Here is a 22495-nt window from a genome sequence, read left to right on the forward strand (position 1 = left end):
GAAATAAAACTATAGAGTTTCATGTCATTATTTGAGAAAATGACACTCTCCCTGTACTGCTGGTATACTGCCAACATGCCAGTTCTTTCCTGTAAAATAGATTTAGCAAAAAGACATCACAATTGGGGTTTCATCTCCTTTTATTACAAAATAACAAATTCTGGCAAGTATGATACACTGACTGGAACACACATGTAACAACTTTCATTAGACGCTATAGCTGCCATCATTTCAATCAATAAACACATGTAATTTATAAAGCCCAGTAAGACAACTGCGGATGTAAAAGGTGATTTACACAGTAACCTGGGCTAAATCCCTGAGCAAGTAGCAGTAAGCAAAAACTCGCTACATGGAAGAAACCTTAAGAGGAAGTAGATTCGGAGTAGAGGTACATATGACCATCTAGTGGTGTGGTGTGCAACTCCCATTGTCTATCTTTAGTTGAACTTTGTGTATAAAGTATTATAGTGTAGTTCAGATTTTACAAAATGACTTCCCATGAAAATGGACTTTAGTGTAAAAGGCTGTCCTCCCTTTATGTTTTCTCTGTAAACAAGCAATGATAGTTGTTCTGGCATAAAGCCTGTTGAGTGACCATGGACTGAAGGTCATTCTATTCTTGTGTCTTCTTATCCTTTTTGGTCTCCTGCTCAGACCTCTTCCAGGACAACAGGAGCACCAATCCCAGCAGCATTAGCAGCAGGGGATACATAAAAAATCTGCTCCTCTGCTCAGCAGGCATCACACAGCACACTGTGGAAGGTAGGAGAAGAAAGAAACACTCAACCTCAGTCACTGAAATAAGCAACATTCCCCTCTATATCTGACAAGGGTTTTATCATGAACTGTAACAAAGTATTGTGAACACCACTCACAGGTTGCTTCAGAGAAGCCCACATGGTCAAAGGCCATTGTGCAAGTATGGTATCATCACTCATCACATCCAAATGGACTAGGTACAAACTACACCAGAAGAATGATAATAAGAACACATGTACTGTATGATCAATAATCCAAAATACCCAATTCCAAAAGAACTGTAAACAAATGTTAAAAGTATCTGAAAACAACACTGAGTCAAGGAACAAACTCTGGAACCCTGATATTTTACCTGGTGGTGGGTGGAGTGTGAGAGACTTGGTGAAACTCTGGTCCAGAACCCTCAGTCTTAGCTCAGCTGTAACAGTCAGAGTGCTGTTCAACCACAGGTGCACCTCACTCTTCAGCTCATAGCGCCCCCTGCTGTCCAATTCCATAGTGGTGTTACTGTCCATCACACCTTTCCACACTAACTCTGGCTGGGGAAACCCATGGGAGGCATTGAGGGTGACAATGAAGCCATCACAAGTGGCTTGGGCGGATATCCTGGGCTCATCATAAGGGGCTGGTTTGAAATATTATAAATACTTTTGTAGCACCAGTTATCATAATTTAAACTATACAATATAGATGCAGCACCAATGGAACTTACCTGCCACTAAAAGTTGTAGCTTTTCCTGGGTGCTTCCCTGTTCATCTGTCACATCACAGGTGTATGGGCCCTGGTCACTCGGCTGCACACCACTCAGTCTAAGTGAGGCATTTCCCACAGCGAGTTGGTCTTCAAACAGATGAGTGCGTCCCTTGTAAACACCACTCTGTCTTTCCAGCTGATCTCTCCCATGGTAATAGCTGTGAACCACCTCTGATTCTCCACGCTGCCAGTTGATGACCAGGTGGTTCAGGTTTTTAGACGAAGGGAAAGAGCAGTTAAGGGTGAAGTCACTGCCCGGAGCTGCCACTTCTCGGGGTTGTAGACTTGTTGTAGTTACCACTGATATATGGAATAGGTGGAAAGAGAGGTTTGAGAGAGGGAGAGTGATATTGGTAATGTAATGTGCTGTTTGGAGGGTTCAGAGTGGAAGGTCAACTATAATGAAAGTTAAGACTAGCTATCTAGCCGACTAAACTCAACTTTACGATGGAGTTGAGCGGCAACTAGTGTGGGCGGACTGGAGCGCCGCCGACACATAATTCTTTTTTTTTTTAATTAAAAAAAACGACTGATTTCAGTACCCAAAGAATAGCCCACAATTACACAGACAAATGTTGTGTGTAATTGTGGCATGTTTTGGGGGTCCTGAAATCAGTCTTTTGATAAAAACGTCATTTTATGTGACATCGGAGCTCCAGTCTTCCCACATTAGTCTCAACTCAACTCCATCGTAAATCATGGAGTTGAGTTTTATTGACTAAATTAAGACCAGGAGCTCTACAAAATGGGTCTTATTCTCTAGAAGCAACCACCATCTCAATAATTTCGGTGAAAGACAAGAATTCATAGACAAATGCTAGGCATTAGCCTAATTAAATGTTTCTTACCTACAATTCTCGCTCTTATTAGAGCTGGGACTATAAACTGTAGGCCTACTTATGTTACTTTTCTGAGTCAATTCAGAAGGCATTAAATGAACTTTTCTATTTTAAGAAACACAATTTATTTCAATCTCTAGAGACCACGTTTGGGAAACCCCGGTCTATAGGCCTACTTGGTGAGTGGCAGTGACTCCTGCTATTAAAAGTATTTGCCCAGGAGGCTGTCGGCTGCTGTCCTGAGCCACTAAACTCCCTCACACTTTGCACATTACCTAACATGCAAATTGGTAAAACCGTAAGCTCATGTACATCAAATAGCCTAGGCCTAGCGCTGGACAGTTGTTGTAGGACTGATAGATCAATTATCCAACATGTATAGCAACAATATATTGTGAGTTAGCAATCTAGCTAAGATTTTTTGAGGTCCCACTTCCTCAGGTGGTGAATAATATATAGCCTATAGTACATATGCACAAAAATGTCAGCAAATTCTATGAAGAGCAAAACATTTATCTGATGATTCTGGATACTATTTTGGCAGGTTGAACATCAAAATATCATGCACTCCCTGGATATGTTAGATGAAACAGATTACTTTATAAATACCAGACTACCATCTCAGTTGATTTAGCCTACTGTACTTGGCACTGGAAAAAAAATGTCTAGAGCCTTGCCGCTAATAATGTAATGTAAAGTAACTGTCCATTAAAACATTATTTCATCATTGTAGGCCATTTATTGTTATCGAGCAAAATAGTTACATTTATCATAATATTACTTTTTGCGCAGCCATTCTAACGTATTACAGTAATAAATTACAGTAATAATTGCAGAAAATCAATCATTGTTCCAATATTGTATCCCTACTTTGCTGTGTAACCAAAAAAGGACAGAATGGATTAAATTACACAATCCATGATATCTGTTGTCCTGGGCTTGTTTATGCATGTATTATTTGTTTTCGTCAAACAGTGTTGAATATGTAGTAAACCAATAACAGACTTGAGTTCTTGCACACTAACGCGCTAATCAATGTACACGTGGTCGTCGATGAGGGATCCCATTTACCAACACATAACAATACGTCGTTTTTACTTACTGGTAATAAACAGTACTGACACCACATGCAGCCTGAAAAACAAATATATACTGTTTGAAATTGGCTTCTAATAATCCATGTACTGACTTTATCCTTTATTTTCTTTCAACTTTGTGGTGAAGGAATGACATTTTAGCGCATACCCCATGTGCCGAGAAGGAAGCATAAAGGAAGTACTGCAGTGGGTGAGTTCGTTTTATTCCGGGTGAGCGGGTTTTTCACATTTTAAACCATTCCATTGGCCCTTATGTGAAATCTCAAGAGAGAGGAACTGAACCATAAACCTATGTACCGTGAACAGCCAGTGGTGTAAAGTACTCAAGTAAAAATACTTTAAAGTACTACATAAGTAGTTTTGGACAACTTTTACTTTACTACATATCTAAATAAAATGATGTAATTTTTACTCCATACATTTTCCCTGACACCAAAAAGTACTCGTTACATTTTGAATTCTTAGCAGCTCAGGAAAATGGTCTAATTCACACAGTTATCAAGAGAACATCCCTGGTCATCACTGCCTCTGTCTGATCTGGTGGACTCACTACACAATGTGCAAACTCGCTGCTGGATGCAATAGATGGCGGACTGAACACAGCTGTGTAGATCACCTCAAGATAAAAACCCAATATTGAATATCGGTAAATTAGACTAAATAGTAGCACTTCACAAACTGGTGGGTTATAACCTTCAATCTGGATAACAACACAAATCATAAGACTAGAGAAAGGTATCGACAAATATTACAAAAACAAGCAACACCCAAACATGACGGAGTAAAACAGTGGAACCAATCCAAAAACTAAAACGTGACTCTTCTACAGACACAGACGATTTATTATTTTCACCACCGGGATGGTAAAGGTCGAACTCGATCTGTTAAAATCAATACATGACAAACTGGGCATACTTGAATTAATCAGTAAATATATAAAGGAGTTGAAGGCAAGCCTCGAGATGAGTGACGAAAAAGCTGCGACATTGGAGTTGAAGGCAAGCTAAAAGGGACAGTCAATAAGATTTAAACCGATATTAATGAATTTAAAAGGGGGGTGGGTATAATTTGTGGAACGTTCCAACAGGAATCCGTTCCAAAAACTTCGGAAATAACAAGGTTGCCAACAAACAACGCATACAAAGTCGTAAAGCAGTAGAATGAGATTCCGGGTAGGGAGTGGGCGATGTAATTCAGTTTCACCGCGTTTATTCCGAAAGATATCTGTCTTCATTCTGGTAGCCTCCACCATTTCTCGTTCGTTGTTTTAGTTATTTCCGGTGTGTCGGTGAACTCTACTGCGCCTCAATTAGGCTATCGCTATGGTTAACATGTAACTTAACTAATGACTGCTGGCGCCAATATTTTAATAGTTAGGTTGTTTAAAAACAATTGTTACCGATGATACTGTATATATCAGCCTACTCGTAATACAGAAACATACATTGTATTTTGCCAAATTCTCTCTGTGTTAATCCTGTTGCCCATATAGCAGGTGTGTCTCTGTCCTCAAGATGCTTGACTCACTACAGCTGCTTTTGAAGAACTTTGAGGTCGTTTGTGCTTTACATTCCGAATTTGTAATGTCTGATTATTGAACATATATATCAGTGTCTAATAAAAAAATAGCAATGTATGTAAAGCATCCCCTCTGTTTTAAGGTTAGTGTGTGTGGTGTAGTTTCTCTTGATGTCCACTAGGTGTCAGCACATTTTCAATAATGCCACACCAGGTTCCCATGTTTCCACGTGTAACAAATCAAATTGTATTTGTCGCATGCGCCGAATTCTACAGGTGTAGACCTTACAGTGAAACGCTTACTTACAAGCCCTTAACCAACAATTGAGATTTAAGAAAAATGCGTGTAAATTAAAAAATAATAAAAAGGAAGAAATAATTAAAGAGCAGCAGTAAAATAATAGCGAGGCAAATATATATATATATAATGCAGAAAAATAGTGTGTATGTATATATAACGTTCATGTCCTTGAATGTACATGACCCATCTGAATGTAATATATATACATACATACTGCATTTTTCTGCAGTTTTCATTTCACAAATATTTCATCTACATTTCATAGTTCTGCTAAATGACTAAAATGTAAATGTAATTAATGACTCCATTAAGACAGTTAATCAGATAAGAGAGATCGGTTCACAATTTAGCCTCACATTATGTTTGCATCTATCCTAGTAATACACGAATATACAGTGCAGTGTCGTAAGTTACAGTATATGAATGTTTAGCTAATGTGGGGTAACTAGTAGACTACAGCTGTCAGTGTTCAGCAGTTTACATTCAGCAATTTGAAATCCATTAACTCAGTTGAACTCAAAACGAACAATTGAACTCAACTTGAACTCAAAAACGAACAATTGTTATCTGTTAATGTTACTCAAAAGATTACCACAATTTGCAGATAGCCTGTTTGCTATCGTAAAGGTGTAAGAAATTATAGCTAGCTAAGTTACTTACTGCAGAGTAGGGCTAGCCATGATCTAACTAGTAACTTAGGCTGGTAGTTGATTTTAAGGTACAGTTATGATAATGGGGATTTGTAATTAAGATTGAGATTGGACTAAAATGAGGGTAATTGGATGCATAGACTATTATTTTTGCATAGGGTCAATTAAACATGAAAAGAAAGGGAGAGATGTCAGACTTCTTTTTAAAGAAGCATAAACAGGCATATCAGGTGCAAACAGACCCCAGGCCTTGCATCACCACCAGACTCCAGAGCAGCTCCCTACATGAGGCTAGTCAGAGTCAGTGTGGTCAGACTTCACAAGGACCCAGTCTACCACCACCAGGTCAGAGCATCTATCAGGCAGTCAGTCACATGCCCAGTTCAGAATTTAAGTTTTGCTTCAGCTTGTACAGTGGGGGAAAAAAGTATTTGATCCCCTGCTGATTTTGTACGTTTGCCCACATAAAGAAATGATCAGTCTCTCATTTTAATGGTAGGTTTATTTGAACAGTGAGAGACAGAACAAAAAAATCCAGAAAAACACATCAAAAATGTTATAGAATGATTAGCATTTTAATGAGGGAAATAAGTATTTCACCCCTCTGCAAAACATGACTTAGTACTTGGTGGCAAAACCCTTGTTGGCAATCAGGGGTCAGACTGACGTTTGGCAACTCGAACCTTCAGCTCCCTCCACAAATGTTCTATGGTATTAAGGTCTGGAGACTGGCAAGGCCACTCCAGGACCTTAATGTGCATCTTCTTGAGCCACTCCTTTGTTGCCTTGGCCGTGTGTTTTGGGTCATTGTCATGCTGGAATACCCATCCACGACCCATTTTCAATGCCCTGGCTGAGGGAAGGATGTTCTCACCCAAGATTTGATGGTACATGGCCCCGTCCATCGTCCCTTTGATGCGGTGAAGTTGTTCTGTGTCCTTAGCAGAAAAACACCCCCAAAGCATAATGTTTCCACCTCCATGTTTGACGGTGTTCTTGGGGTCATAGGCAGCATTCCTCCTCCAAACACGGCAAGTTGAGTTGATGCCAAAGAGCTCCATTTTGGTCTCATCTGACCACAACACTTTCACCCAGTTGTCCTCTGAATCATTCAGATGTTCATTGGCAAACTTCAGACGGGCATGTATATGTACTTTCTTGAGTAGGGGGACCTTGCGGGCGCTGCAGGATTTCAGTCCTTCACGGCGTAGTGTGTTACCAATTGTTTTCTTGGTGACTATGGTCCCAGCTGCCTTGAGATCATTGACAAGATCCTCCACTGTAGTTCTGGGCTGATTCCTCACCGTTCTCATGATCATTGAAACCCCACGAGGTGAGATCTTGCATGGAGCCCCAGGCCGAGGAATATTGACAGTTTTGTGTTTCTTCCGTTTGCGAATAATCGCACCAAATGTTGTCACCTTCTCACCAAGCTGCTTGGCGATGGTCTTGTAGCACATTCCAGCCTTGTGTAGGTCTACAATCTTGTCCCTGACATCCTTGGAGAGCTCTTTGGTCTTGGCCATGGTGGAGAGTTTGGAATCTGATTGATTGATTGCTTCTGTGGACAGGTGTCTTTTTTACAGGTAACAAGCTGCGGTTAGGAGCACTCTCTTTAATAAAACAACAAACCGTGACGAAGAGGTGCAACATACACTTACTCAAAATAATCTCCCACAAAACCTAGTGGGAAAACCAACAACTTAAATATGATCCCCAATTAGAGACAACGATGACCAGCTGCCTCTAATTGGAGATCATCCCCAAAAAACAACATAGAAATACAGAAACTAGAACCCCACATAGAAATACAGAAACTAGACAAAACCCCCTGTCATGCCCTGACCTACTCTACCATAGAAAATGAAAGCTTTCTATGGTGTCACGGCCCCTCCTCTGCAGTGCAGGGGCGGTTCCTCCTGCAGGCAGAGGAGGGTCGTTAGTGATTGGAGCTGGCGTGATTGGAGCCACCTGGGCTCAGGGTATTAAACTACTTCACTAACCACTCCTCTCCCTGCTCCTCCAGGTATGATCCGGTTTTGTTTGTTCCTTTGTAGGTTTACTTAGTTTCCATTCAGTCATGTTTACACACACAGATTCATGCATCCATGCACTTTACATACACCCTACATTATGACATTTCCACACCTCATTCCTTTTTCTTTGTTTAAAGTTAATAGTTTTTTGGTTTACAATAAAGAACCTTTTGATTGGCCTATACCTGTTGTTCATGTCCCCTCATTTTTGCCACAGGCTATGAGTCGGCCTGTGACAATGGTCAGAACGTGACAGCAACATTTTTCTTGTTGCCTTTGTGGGCCTGAAAGAGCAAACTTGAGGTATATAGGGGGACAGGGGCTAGTTCCCTTCAAATAGCACGAATGACGTGACACATTGTACAGCGTATAACCAGCCAGCTGTATGTTGATAGTGTCGTCGTTCAGCCACGAATCCGGGAAGCATAAGATATACGTTTTAATCCAACGTGCCATTGGAACACGAGTGATGGTTGCTGATAATAGGCCTCTGTACGCCTATGTAGATATTCCTTTAAAAATCTGCCGTTTCCAGCTACAAACAACATTAACAATATCTACACTCTATTTCTGATCAATTTTATGTTATTTTAATGGACAAAAAATGTGCTCTTCTTTCAAAAACAAGGACATTTCTAAGTGACCCCAAACTTTTGAACGGTAGTGTGTGTGAAAAATTGGATCAGGTGGTTGGTGCACACTGATTGACCCGCATGGTAGAAGGAGAGAGGAATCCCACTCCATCCATTATCTCTTCTCACGTGTATTTGGGTTTTATGAGATACCATGTGAGAGCTTTTGTACCCAAACCCATGCTGTGTGATAAATGCAATATATTTGTCCATGTGTCAATTGTATGTAGACAGGAGGAATATCGTATGCCAGCTGAGCCTAAATGCTGCAATTGTGGTGATGATCATGCGCCCGAATTCCTGAAGTTCCCTGTTAGTGTGAAGGAGACGGAGGTGGCAAGAATAAGGGCTGTCCAGCATGTCTCCTATCCAGAGGCGGTGAGAAAAGTAGAAGAAAGGAGTGATGTTGAAGAAATAATGGTAGTAGGAGTACTGACACCAGAGAATAATATTTGTCAATAGAGAGATCCTGACATGTTGCATGTTAAGAAGATGGAGTTAGTAATGTTGATTGCATTGGTTATCATCAACTGCACAGCTGCACAAACAGAGAGGAAATCTGAGGAAATAGACATTGTTGTGAGTGTGGCTGAACGTTTTGTGGGATTTTGTGGGATTTTACTGAAGGAATCGTGGCGATGAATGCTCCATGCTCACAGGCCCCGGAGCCTGTATAGGAATGTATTTAACTTCTGGCTTCCCAAGGACTGTTTTTGTGCAACCCAATACAATAGGGAGCAATGTTAGTGTATGTATACACCTGCAACATGTATTTCAGTTTTATGTTTCATTGATTGCCATGTGGATATCAATACATCATGAACTTGACAGCTTTCTGTGTGATTATCAGACCCCCTGGAAAAAGATTTGTCTAGACGTGGACAGCTTGAGGTGGAGTTGGAGCAAGCTAGCTAGTGAACTTGCGGCAAGATGGAGGATGGCGAGATGACACGAGGCATAACAAAGAGCAAGATGACGTGAGGCAGAATGAAGGTTCAAACCCAAGACGACATCTGCTAAATACAAGCCAAGTACTTTCTCCTTTGACTCAAGTACAGGAGAGATAATTACATGTTACACTCCTGAAACCCTGAGCAATTGAATTGAACCTGACAGAAGAGAAGAGGAAGAACCTGCACCGTTAGGTGAAGACTTTTGAGACTCACCCCAATGATCAGGAAAATGCCTAAGATGACTCTGGCCCAGTGGTAGTATGATTCATTTAGAAAGCGGATCTTTTGCCTTTTTGCCGATCAGTTTGTGGTATCTGGCTCGGTGAAGAAGTCAAAATATCCAGAAGTGGACTTGTGTTGATTTTTTTGTGTCTGCTGCCCAGAGGGAGAAGGCGCTGTGCGCTTCGCGACTCAGGATGAGAGCTGTGTCCTGCTTTGCTCTCCGGAACAAAGCGGCACTGAAAGGAGCGCTAATATCGTTTCAATTGGTGACGTCACTCGCTCTGAGACCTTGAAGTAGTTGCTTTTGTGGAGCGATGGGTAATGATGCTTCGATGATGACCGTTGTCTATGTGTGCAGAGGGTCCCTGGTTTGAGCTCAGGTAGGGGCGAGGAGAGGGATGGAAGCTATACTGTTACATTGGTGCCGTGACTCGGATCACTGGTTGCTGCGGAAAGGGGGGTGAGTGTAACCGATGTGAAATGGTTAGCGGGGTGCGTGCTAAAAGCGTTTCAATCGGCGACGTCACTCGCTCTGAGACCTTGAAGTAGTTGTTCCCCTTGCTCTGCAAGGGCCATGGCTTTTGTGGAGCGATGGGTAATGATGCTTTGAGGGTGGCAGTTGTCTATGTGTGCAGAGGGTCCCTGGTTCGAGCCCAGGTAGGGGCGAGGAGAGGGACGGAAGCTATACTGTTACAAGAGCAGTGCAGAAAGCGTCATGCTGAGGCAGTGAGTAAAGTAGAGGATGGTGGACAAAGCGTGAGGGAGAGGATCCCTGTGAGTAGTAGGCCTGTACAGAGTGACTTGAACAGTTCTCTGCACCAGCAGAAAAGTTTTTGGGTGTCAGAGATTTTACTGCAGAAAAACTACAGGGGGTTTTGAGAGAAGGGGACACAGGCTCCCTGGCCAACGACATGGTGTAGGATCTGTGAGGGCCAAAGTAGTGGGGAGGGGTGGTGGGGTGCGTTGAGGATAGGGATATATATTTAAGCAATAAGGCACGAGGGGCTGTGGTATTTGGCCAATATACCACAGCTAAGGGATGTTCTTGGATATGGCCATATACCACAAACCCCTGAGGTGCCTTAGTGCTATTTTAAACTGGTTACCAACGTTATTAGAACAGTAAAAATAAATGTTTTGTCATACCCGTGGTATACGGTCTGATATACCACGGCTGTCAGTCAATCAGCATTCAGGCCTCGAACCACCCAGTTTATAAATAGGGTTAGATGGTGGTGCAATTTCCCTTTTTTTGTGAACAAATGAAAGGCAACAATATTCAACAGTGTCTTGTCTGCCGGAAAACCACACGAAGAAGATCAGACCCCCTGGAACCGACCCAACCACACAGTCGAAATGGAACGAAACCAAGATTCGACGTCATAATAATGCGACTAGCTATTTTGGACAACGTTGGCCTCGGTTTGCAGGGGTGGACAAATACAACAATTAATGCTTTATTTTAATAGCTAGTTAAGATTCAAGAGTTTTGTAACATCACGATTTAGGGTAATAACGTTTTGTACGTGTACGTTCTGTACTAACTTGCTGATTTTTTTATTTTAACATCCTGGTTAACGTTAGCTTGACAACTAACTTAGCAATAACTATTAGCAAACAGTTCACGTTACTAGCCAATACAGTAGTTATAACGTAAACAATCCAACTATCAATGCCTTTGGTGTTAGCCAAACGTTGACTGTACACATTTTCAGTAGCTCCCTAGATGTGTTGAACACCAAAGAATGGACTACTAACAAAACGTTTGTCTTTGCAGTAAGTATGGCGTTGAAATCCGGAGAGGAGCGGTTAAAGGAGATGGAGGCTGAAATGGCTCTGTGAGTACAAGAGTTCAGGCATGACACTTCGGTTACCTTCAATAAGATTGCAATGACGTGTGTGGTGACTATGCCAAAACAACCCCTACGAAATGGTCTTTCTTCTCTATCAGGACAGGCAAACAATAGCTCATGACAATCGTCATCTATGGGTAACTCTTGTGTTGGTTCTGATCCAGGTTTGAGCAGGAAGTCCTGGGGGGTCAAGTGGCAATGACTGCAGGAGACCCTGTAGTGATGGAGGTGCTCCCTATGGGTGTTCCTATGGCTGTTCCTATGATCCGGCCCATCATCGGCACCAACACCTACCGACAGGTACTGAGATCTTGAGGAAAGATCAATCGTAGAATGAACGAACTCAAACCTATCTTCTGCTAAAAGCAAACAGAATGTGGTGTTATCTGGATGCATGCAACTCCTTCAAATCCCCTTTCTCTCTCAGGTCCAGCAAACCTTGGATGCAAGGGCTGCCACTTTCGTGGGACCTCCACCCCCTGCATTTGTAGGCCCAGGTGACATGGTTTGATTCAGGTTTATTAACATAATACTTTGCATTCGGAATGTATTCAGACCCCTTCCCTTTTTCCACATTTTGTTACAGCCTTATTCTAAAATGTATTTAATACTTTTTGCCCCTCATCAATATACACACAATACCCCATAATGACAAAATGAAAACAGGTTTGTAAGTTTTGCAAATTTAAGTCGAAAAAAAAACCTGGTACCTTATTTATATAAGCATTCAGACCCTTTGCTATGAGACTTGAAATTTAGCTCAGGTGCGTCCTGTTTCCATTGATCGTCCTTGATGTTTCTACAACTTTATTGGAGTTCACCTGTGGTAAATTCAATTGATTGGACATGATTTGGAAAGGCACACACTTGTCTATATAAGGTCCCACAGTTGAGTGCATGTCAGAGCAAAAACCAAGCCATGAGGTTGACGGAATTGTCCGTAGAGCTCCGAGACAGGATTGTGTCAAGGAACATGTCTGGGGAAGGGTACGAAAACATTTCTGCAGCATTTAAGGTCCAAGAACACAGTGGCCTCCATCATTCTTAAATCGAGGGAGAAGGGCCTTGGTCAGGGAGGTCACAAAGAACCCGATGGTCACTCTGACAGAGCTCCAGTGTCTCTATGGAGATGGGAGAACCTTCCAGAAGGATAACCATCTTTGCAGCACTCCACCCATCAGGCCTTTATGGTAAAGTGGTCAGATGGAAGCCACTCCTCAGTAAAAAGGCACATGACAGCCCACTTGGAGTTTGCCAAAAGGCACCTAAAGACTCAGACCATGAGAAACAAGATTATCTGGTCTGATAAAACCAAGACTGAACTCTTTGGCCTGAATGCCAAGCATCACTTCTGGAGGAAACCTGGCAACATCCCTACGGTGAAGCATGGTGGTGGCAGCATCATGCTGTGGGTATGCTTTTCAGCAGCAGGGACTGGGAGACTAGTCAGGATTGAGGAAAGATGAATGGCGCAAAGTAGAGATCCTTGATGAAAACCTGCTCCAGCGAGCTCAGGACTTCAGACTGGGGTGAAGGTTCACCTTCCAACAGGACAATGATCCTAACCACACAACAATGCAGAAGTAGCTTCGGGACAAGTCTCTGAATGTCCTTGAGTGGCCCAGCCAGAGCCCAAACTTGAACCCGATCGAACATCTCTGCAGAGACCTGAAAATAGCTGTGCAGCGACGCTCCCCATCCAACCTGACAGAGCTTGAGAGGATCTGCAGAGAAGAACAGGAGAAACTCCCCAAATACAGGTGTGCCAGGCTTGTAGTGTCATACCCAAGAAGACTCAAGGCTGTAATCACTGCCAAAGGTGCTTCAACAAAGTACTGAGTGAACGGTCGGAATACTTATGTAAATGTGATATTTCAGTTTTTATGTTTTTTTATATACATTTGCAAAAAAATGTGTAACTGATTTTTCCTTTGTCATTATGGGGTATTGTGTGTAGATTGAGGATTTCTTTTTAAATCCATTTTAGAATAAGGCTGTCACGTAACAAAATGTGGAAAAAGTCAAGGGGTCTGAATACTTTCCGAATGTGCCATTTAGCAGACGCATTTATCCAAAGCGACTTAGTCATGCGTGAATACATTTTTCATTATGGGTGGTCCCGGGAATCAAACCCACTATCCTGGCATTGTCAGCACCATGCTCTACCAACTGAGCTACAGAGAACCACATTGTACATTACTAGACATACTTAAAATCCCTATTTTACCCAAAAACAATGATCATTTACACCACCACGTCTACAGGTCGCTTCAGTTTATGCTGGTCTTTTTTTTCCTGCTCTTCAGCTATAACCCCAGGTGTCAGACTACCGCCAATGATGAGACCAGCGTTTATGCCGCACATCCTGCAGAGACCAGGTCATCTATCTCTACTGTTGTTGACTTCACCTCAGTGCTAGCTAAATTAAATAAGAAATAGGATCAAATCTCTACAACGATTGTCTTCAAATTAAAAACATTGTATTTGGAAGCTAATTTGAAATCTCTCTGTCAGGGGGTCCAAGGATGCCTATGATGCGTGGTCCCCCTCCCCAGGGTATGATGGCTCCCCCACTGCCACGCCCCCCTCCTCCCCCGCCCATGATGATGGCACCCCCCATGCAAGGACCCCCTCAGCATCCCATGGACCCAATGGGGCATATGAGCTCAGGAGGACCCCCGGTTAGTTGCTACAGTGCCTTTTTTTCCCTCCAAAGCTCCTAGGACAACGGATATGAATGTTCTCCCTAAAGGCCCACACAGACTGTACGATTTTAGCCATCTTATGCCACGATTTGGCCCTCCCAGACAACATTTCCACGTTGTTGGAAAATTCTTAGGTCGTAGACGATTTGCTTTGCTCGTTCAGTGTCACATGGTCTAGGTCTGCCGATTTGAGTACCACTACATGCAGTCGTAGGCTCAGACAAAGTTCTGGCAGTGTCAGAAATGTTGAGCCTTTATTGTGTAGTGTGGCTGGTGTCACGAGCCGATCCCGGTGACTTACCAATAGGAACACGGCCGGCACTGAGTATACACACAACAGTACGATTATTGTGAATAGTCAGATTAATATACAGTAAGTGCCCATGAATGTGGATGCTACCATGATTACAGATAATCCTGAATTGTGAATAAGAAGTGAGAGAGAAATGCTAACCTTCCGTTATTGTAAAGGTGAGAGGTTAGTCTTGGAGGTATGGTATTTGTGCGTCTAACTTTCTCACTCATTATTCACGATTCATTCAGGATGATTCGTAATCATGGTAGCATCCACATTAAAGTATGTAGAAACATTATATTCTTATTTATAATAAACGTGACTCTAAAATGACACTACATATTTACCATTATTGTTTATTGGGCACAACATAATCTGAAACAACCAAAAAAAAGACCAAATGCATCCAACAAATTTTTGTCAGACGCTTGATGTAGTCATTGCGTGATATGAATATGGGAACAAATACGTAACTTTTGCTACTTTAACACGCAAGTGAATTTGTCCCAATACTTTTAGTCCCCCCATTTTAGGGGAGCATGTACAAAAAGTGGTAATTTCTAAATGGTTCACCCAATAACTTCAAATTAAAGCTGGCAGTCTGCACTTTAACCTCCATAGTCATTGTTCGATTTCAAATCCAAACTTTTGGATTTTAGAACCAAAAGAAGAAAACATGCTTCACTGTCCATGTAATAGTTTGATTTAAAAATTTAAATGCTTTGCAAGAAGAACAATTTCCCTAATCTTGTTAGGCTACATCTGAAAATGTTGACATCTGAAATCGGGCTACCTGATGGGATTTTGATAAATGCACAATCGGCAATCAAAATAAACATTCTACCACAGTGACCATGTTATTTTGGGGAAGTGTGTTTGATTCTGAGTTCAGACATATCAAGTTTGTAAGTAAAACTATTTCTAAGATGCATACCTTCAGTTTTGTCCGAACTCACTTCACTCACACATAAGCAGAGGGAGGCTTGTGCTGCTAGTGCTGGCTCAGGTGCAGATCTAATACACCGCTGCAGTTGACGTAGCATACATCGGCTGACTTAGCCTCGCAAGCCAATCACAGAATGTGTCGACGGTACTGAAGCAAATCGTACAATCTGGCCAGGTTGATAAAGATTTCAATTTGGTAAGATCGCAAAGTGTGACATGTAATAATCGGAGAAGACTGAATCCGACGTACAGTGTGGGAAGGCCTTTAAGGAAATTCAGCGTTAACACTGTCTTCAATTAGGAATGTGAACAAGCTTGGTCAATCTTACCCCGTTCTGTTGTGCTTCATTATCTCCAGTTCTCTATATGCTGTTACCATATCTTACCAACTACAGGTGGGATCGACCCATGGTACACCCATGGGACACTCCATGGTGTCTGCACCCTCCAGGTCTGTGACCCAGGCCCCTCCCAAGCTCACCCCTTCGATCATCTCTGCAGCCCCCACTGTCTACACAGCTCCCTCCGGACCCAAGATACCAGACATCCATGCCCAGAGAAAGGCTCGCATGGTAAGCACACTCACTTCTACTCTTTTTAGTTGAATGCCTTTTGCATTCCCAAAAAAATTCAGCGACTACTTAAAATGTGCATTCTACATACTTTCCAAGTCTGCTGCTGTTTGCTGCAAATTCACACTGAATCTCATCTATCATCATATCTCTGATGTAATTTTTTTCTCTCTCTGTTCTCCCTCTGACTTCATCAGGAGGAGCTGGCAGCATCTGTAGCAGAGCAGCAGGCAGCGGTGATGGCCGCCGGACTGCTGGAGGCTAAGAAGGAGGCCAGCCTGGCCGCCTCAGATGACAATGTTATCGGACCCAGTATGCCAGAGCCCGAGCCCATCCACACTGAGGTACAGAAACACTCTGCCTAGTTTATCAGCCCTAACCCTAGTTAAAGGGTTTAAACTTTTATGCATTCAAAATGCTTGTACAATTCAGTTGGTGTATTGTACAATTTAGTTGGTAGAGACTTGACCCAAACCCTATAAAGGGCCAGTATTGCAGCAATCTCTAGAATATGTCTGACTCTAGAATCTTGTGTTTCTCTGCAGCCAGTGGATAGCACAGCAGAGGAGAAGAAGAAGGGTAAGCAAGAGAAGGCGAAGAAGTGTATCCGTACAGCCGCAGGCACCAGCTGGGAGGACCAGAGTCTACTGGAGTGGGACTCCGGTAAGATGGCTAATGACTTCAGATTACACTGAGACGATTAATTCCTAGTTAAAAAAAAATGTTTTTGCAACTCTAGTATTTACACACTAGTGTTGCTGGGAATTAGTGTGCAAAAAAAATGAATAGCCCGCCGGATTCCAGAAGTTCAATCAACTTCAACTTACTCTGCCAATTGTCCATAGGGTTGGTCCTTATGCAAGGGGAAAATTGAGAAAAAACATCTAATAGAACATAAATTAAAGACTTTCCAAACGTTGGTCTGTTGTAGACCCGCTTACTTCATGTCAAAATAAAAGTCCTGCACGTGCGCCATACCTGCAACAGAAAAAAGCAAGATCTTGTGGGGGACTTATTTTGACATGAGGTAAGCAGAGGAACTGACCTCTTCTTTTCCCGCCTTTATTTAATCAGGTAGGCTAGTTGAGAACAAGTTCTCATTTACAACGGCGACCTGGCCAAGATAAAGCAAAGCAGTTCGACACATACAACAACAGAGTTACACATGGAATAAACAAACATACAGTAGAAAAAATCTATATACAGTGTGTGCAAATGAGGTAGGATAAGGGAGGTAAGGCAATAAATAGGCCATGGTGGCGAAGTAATTACAATATAGCAATTAAACACTGGAATGGTAGATGTGCAGAAGATGAATGTGCAAGTAGAGATACTGGGGTGCAAAGGAGCAAGATAAATAAATACAGTATGGGGATGAGGTAGTTGGATGGGCTATTTACAGATGTGCAGTGATCTGTGAGCTGCTCTGACAGCTGGTGCTTAAAGCTAGTGAGGGAGATATGAGTCTCCAGCTTCAGTGATTTTTGCAGTTCGTTCCAGTCATTGGCAGCAGAGAACTGGAAGGAAAGGCGGCAAAGGAAGAATTGGCTTTTGGGGTGACCAGTGAGATATACCTGCTGGAGCGCGTGCTACGGGTGGGTGCTGCTATGGTGACCAGTGAGCTGAGATAAGGCAGGGCTTTACCTAGCAGAGACTTGTAGATGACCTGGAGCCAATGGGTTTGACGGCGAGTATGAAGCGAGGGCCAGCCAACGAGAGCGTACAGGTTGCAGTGGTGGGTAGTATATGGGGCTTTGATGACAAAACGGATGGCATTGTGATTGACTGCATCCAATTTGTTGAGTAGAGTGTTGGAGGCTATTTTGTAAATGACATCGCCATAGTCGAGGATTGGAAGGATGGTCAGTTTTACGAGGGTATGTTTGGCAGCATGAGTGAAGGATGCTTTGTTGCAATATAGGAAAACGATTCTAGATTTAATTTTCGATTGGAGATGCTTAATGTGAGTCTGGAAGGAGAGTTTACAGTCTAACCAGACACCTAGGTATTTGTAGTTGTCCACATATTCTAGGTCAGAACCGTCCAGAGTAGTGATGCTGGACAGGCGGGCAGGTGCGGGCAGCGATCGGTTGAATAGCATGCATTTAGTGTTACTTGCATTTAAGAACATTTGGAGGCCACGGAAGGAGAGTTGTATGGCATTGAAGCTCATCTGGAGGGTTGTTAACACAGTGTCCAAAGAAGGGCCAGAAGTATACAGAATGGTGTCGTCTGCGTAGAGATGGATCAGAGAATCACCAGCAGCAAGAGCGACATCATTGATGTATACAGAGAAGAGAGTCGGCCCGAGAATTGAACCCTGTGGCACCCCCATAGACACTGCCAGAGGTCCGGACAACAGGCCCTCCGATTTGACAAACTGAACTCTATCAGAGAAGTAGTTGGTGAACCAGGCGAGGCAATCATTTGAGAAACCAAGGCTGTTGAGTCTGCCGATAAGAGTGTGGTGATTGACAGAGTCGAAAGCCTTGGCCAGGTCGATGAATACGGCTGCGCAGTAATGTCTCTTATCGATGGCGGTTATATCGTTTAGGACCTTGAGCGTGGCTGAGGTGCACCCATGACCAGCTCTGAAACCAGATTGCATGGCGGAGAAGGTACAGTGGGATTCGAAATGGTCGGTCATCTGTTTGTTAACTTGGCTTTCGAAGACCTTAGAAAGGCAGGGTGGGATATATGTCAATAGCAGTTTGGTTCTAGAGTGTCTCCCCCTTTGAAGAGGGGGATGACCGAGGCAGCTTTCCAATCTTTGGGGATCTCAGACGATACGAAAGAGCGGTTGAACAGGCTAGTAATGGGGGTTGCAACAATTTCAGCAGATAATTTTAGAAAGAGAGGGTCCAGATTGTCTAGCCCGGCTGATTTGTAGGGGTCCAGATTTTGCAGCTCTTTTAGAACATCCGCTATCTGGATTTGGGTGAAGGAGAAATGGGGGAGGCTTGGGCGAGTTGCTGTGGGGGGTGCAGGGCTGTTGATCGGGGTAGGGGTAGCCAGGTGGAAAGCATGGCCAGCCGTAGAGAAATGCTTATTGAAATTCTCAATTATAGTGGATTTATTGGTGGTGACAGTGTTTCCTAGCCTCAGTGCAATGGGCAGCTGCTCTTATTCTCCATGGACTCCAGAACTTTTTGAAGTTTGTGCTACAGGATGAAAATTTCTGCTTAGGAAATGTAAGGCTAGCTTTTTCAACTGCCTGTATATATTGTTTCCTAACTTACCTGAAAAGTTGCATATCACGGGGGCTATTCGATGCTAATGCAGAACACCAAAGGATGCTTTTGTGCTGGTCGAGGGCAGTCAGGTCTGGAGAGAACCAAGGGCTATATCTGTTCCTGGTTCTACATTTTTTTTGAATGGGGCATGCTTATTTAAGATGGTGAGGAAGGCACTTTTAAAAATAACCAGGCATCCTCTACTGACGGGATGAGGTCAATATCCTTCCAGGATACCCGGGCCAGGTCGATTAGAAAGGACTGCTCGCTGAAGTGTTTTAGGGAGCATTTGACAGTGATGAGGGGTGGTCGTTTGACCACAGACCCATTACGGATGCAGGCAATGAGGCCTCTGAGGAACTGCAGGGTCTACAACAGACCCACGTTTGGAAATCCTGTTTAAGTATATCTTCCATTAATATCTAAAGGAATGTATAGTTCGACAGAATTTCGAAAGGTGGATCAGTTAAATAAAAGTCTCGCACAAGTTGTTGATTTTTTTTCTTCAAATTCCCCCCTGCATAAGGACAATTAACAGAGTACGTTGAATTGTATTTTTTTCGCAAGCTAATTCCCAGTAACACTAGTGTGTAAAATACTAGCATTGCTAAAAGCAGCTACCTACTTATCTGTATTGAGAATAGTATAATTTTTGTTTTCACTACAAACAGGCGACTGTCCCATTCCCTTTTTGTCCCTCCCTCTTTGCTCAGCATCACACCTCATCTGACTTTCCCTCCTCCATCCAGATGATTTCAGAATCTTCTGTGGAGACCTTGGCAATGAGGTGAACGACGACATCCTGGCAAGGGCATTCAGCCGCTACCCCTCCTATCTGAAAGCCAAGGTGGTGCGGGACAAACGCACAGGCAAGACCAAGGGCTACGGCTTTGTCAGCTTCAAGGACCCCAATGACTACGTCCGCGCCATGAGGGAGATGAATGGTGAGCAATAGTATGTGTGAAATGGCCCAACAAGTTTTGTATCCAACCCCAAGATGTCATTTTAAAATGGGGAGTAACTCCTGATCTGGATCTTTTCATTCTGAGGCTCCGTAGTAAGTAATATCTCGCAGGAACATGGACTTTTCTTTTTTTCATGCAAACACAGGATTAGCTGCATAATTTAGCAAGAAAGCATAGGTAGAAAGCTAAGGAAGGTAGGTGACAAATGCACGGCCAAGGGCTACAGCTTTGTCAGCTTCAAGGACCCTAACGATTACATCCGCACCATGGGAGAGATTAAGGGTGAGCAGTTATGTGTGTTGGGAATGACTTCTCCTTTCCTAACACCTACAGTGAGGGGAAAAAAGTATTTGATCCCCTGCTGATTTTGTACGTTTGCCCACTTACAAAGAAATGATCAGTCTATAATTTTAATGGTAGGTTTATTTGAACAGTGAGAGACAGAATAACAACAAAAAAATCATATACATGCCCGTCTGAAGTTTGCCAATGAACATCTGAATGATTCAAAGGACAACTGGGTGAATGTGTTGTGGTCAGATGAGACCAAAATGGAGCTATTTGGCATCAACTCAACTCGCCGTGTTTGCTGCCTATGACCCCAAGAACACCATCTTCACCGTCAAACATGGAGGTGGAAACATTATGCTTTGGGGGTGTTTTTCTGCTAAGGGGACAGGACAACTTCACCGCATCAAAGGGATGATGGACGGGGCCATGTACCGTCAAATCTTGGGTGAGAACCTCCTTCCCTCAGCCAGGGCATTGAAAATGGGTTGTGGATGGTATTCCAGCATGACAATGATCCAAAACACACGGCCAAGGCAACAAAGGAGTGGCTCAAGAAGAAGCACATTAAGGTCCTGGAGTGGCCTAGCCAGTCTCCAGACCTTAATCCCATAGAAAATCTGTGGAGGGAGCTGAAGGTTCGGGTTGCCAAACGTCAGCCTCGAAACCTATTAATGACTTGGAGAAGATCTGCAAAGAGGAGTGGGACAAAATCCCTCCTGAGATGTGTGCAAACCTGGTGGCCAACTACAAGAAACGTCTGACCTCTGTGATTGCCAACAAGGGTTTTGCCACCAAGTACTAAGTCATGTTTTGCAGAGGGGTCAAATACTTATTTCCCTCATTAAAACGCAAATCAATTTTGAAAAATTTTGACATGTGTTTTTCTGGATTTTTTGTTGTTGTTATTCTGTCTCTCACTGTTCAAATAAACCTACCATTAAAATTATAGACTGATCATTTCTTTGTCAGTGGGCAAACGTACGAAATCAGCAGGGGATCAAATACTTTTTTCCCTCACTGTACCTGTGTGGTGGCGCCAGTCCAATTCTCAACTGATCTTAAACTTTTTTTTCTCCACAGGGAAGTATGTGGGCAGCAGACCCATCAAACTGAGAAAGAGCATGTGGAAGGACAGGAACATGGAAGTTGTACGCAAGAAACAGAAGGAGAAAAAGAAACTGGGACTGAGATAGACAATGTTTCCCTTGTGTATGTATGTGCAAGTGTTTTTTGACTGGAGTGTGTGAGAATCACACTGATGGCATAATACAGTTGCCATTGCCCAGTTGGAAGGCCACTCATCCAGCTGACATGTTTTCAATTACCACAGAGTAGGGATGTCATTTTACTCATGAAACATGGTTAAACTAGGCTACAAAACACTGTACATGGCACTGGCCCTGGTTGCAATGGTTAGACTTGAACCTTTCCTAATGAACCATGCCCTTATGAAGTTTAGATTGTACTGATCTCCAGTTTTTTATTTTAACATTTTAATTTGTAAAAAAATTCTGACCATCACTCAGATTTGTTTAGTTGGTATGGCTCCCATGCATCTCAGATGTCTGAAATGTGAGATTGGTGATCTCATTTATGTATATGCTATTGTGGAAACTACTTCCAATGGCAATTATGTATTTCCGGATAGCCTCGTATTCATACAGTAAACCATTTTTTTAAAATATAAAATCTAAATGTTTGTACAATAAAGTGGTTTATTTTGAAACAGTGGATTCAAAACAATGCAAAGTTTTTTAAATAAACCAAATGGCTTGACATATTTGCCTGGCACTCAACTTTCCTGTCTCCTCCAGCCCAGGCAATGAAAGCGTTTACTGAGGTGAGGTGGGATAGTTCATAAATTGGTCACAA

At 42.7% G+C, this 22495-nt stretch overlaps 2 protein-coding genes across 5 annotated transcripts; one reads left to right on the top strand and one right to left on the bottom strand.

Annotated features, from left to right (window-relative positions):
- Positions 1-122: 122 nt before the first annotated feature.
- LOC115177558 (V-set domain containing T-cell activation inhibitor 1) lies at positions 123-3621 on the bottom strand. Its single transcript, XM_029738458.1, has 5 exons — positions 3601-3621; positions 3458-3489; positions 1475-1816; positions 1115-1387; positions 123-756 (listed from the first exon to the last, which is right to left on the bottom strand). Exons 1-5 carry the CDS (start codon positions 3603-3605, stop codon positions 617-619), a joined length of 792 nt encoding a protein of 263 aa, XP_029594318.1. The 5' UTR covers positions 3606-3621; the 3' UTR covers positions 123-616.
- On the top strand, positions 3606-22403 carry rbm42 (RNA binding motif protein 42). Of its 4 annotated transcripts, none has more exons than XM_029738456.1 (11): positions 3606-3642; positions 11542-11602; positions 11782-11917; positions 12045-12114; positions 13924-13995; positions 14132-14298; positions 15958-16134; positions 16332-16478; positions 16680-16797; positions 20117-20311; positions 21704-22403. In XM_029738456.1, the coding sequence occupies exons 2-11, from the start codon at positions 11547-11549 to the stop codon at positions 21814-21816; spliced, it is 1251 nt and encodes a 416-aa protein (XP_029594316.1). In that variant the 5' UTR covers positions 3606-3642; positions 11542-11546; the 3' UTR covers positions 21817-22403. The 4 variants fall into 4 exon arrangements, with proteins under 4 accessions (XP_029594316.1, XP_029594315.1, XP_029594314.1 ...); XM_029738455.1 differs by lacking the exon at positions 3606-3642 and adding an exon at positions 11130-11292; XM_029738454.1 differs by lacking the exon at positions 3606-3642 and adding an exon at positions 11130-11286.
- Positions 22404-22495: the final 92 nt, after the last annotated feature.

The sequence above is a fragment of the Salmo trutta genome, chromosome 37 (assembly GCF_901001165.1).
Source record: "Salmo trutta chromosome 37, fSalTru1.1, whole genome shotgun sequence".
In the NCBI taxonomy this organism is placed as follows: Eukaryota; Metazoa; Chordata; class Actinopteri; order Salmoniformes; family Salmonidae; genus Salmo; species Salmo trutta.

Bases quoted from the DNA above. Each gene is read 5' to 3' on its own strand.
- LOC115177558 (XM_029738458.1), bottom strand. The intron at 1,388-1,474 runs GTAAGTTCCATT...ATTTCAAACCAG, and splicing joins GCTACAACTTTTAGTGGCAG to CCCCTTATGATGAGCCCAGG. The intron at 757-1,114 runs GTAAAATATCAG...TACCTTCCACAG, and splicing joins CACACTCCACCCACCACCAG to TGTGCTGTGTGATGCCTGCT.
- rbm42 (XM_029738456.1), top strand. From the start codon at position 11,547: ATGGCGTTGAAATCCGGAGAGGAGCGGTTAAAGGAGATGGAGGCTGAA. The intron at 11,603-11,781 runs GTGAGTACAAGA...GTTCTGATCCAG, and splicing joins ATGGAGGCTGAAATGGCTCT to GTTTGAGCAGGAAGTCCTGG. The intron at 16,479-16,679 runs GTACAGAAACAC...GTTTCTCTGCAG, and splicing joins CCGAGCCCATCCACACTGAG to CCAGTGGATAGCACAGCAGA.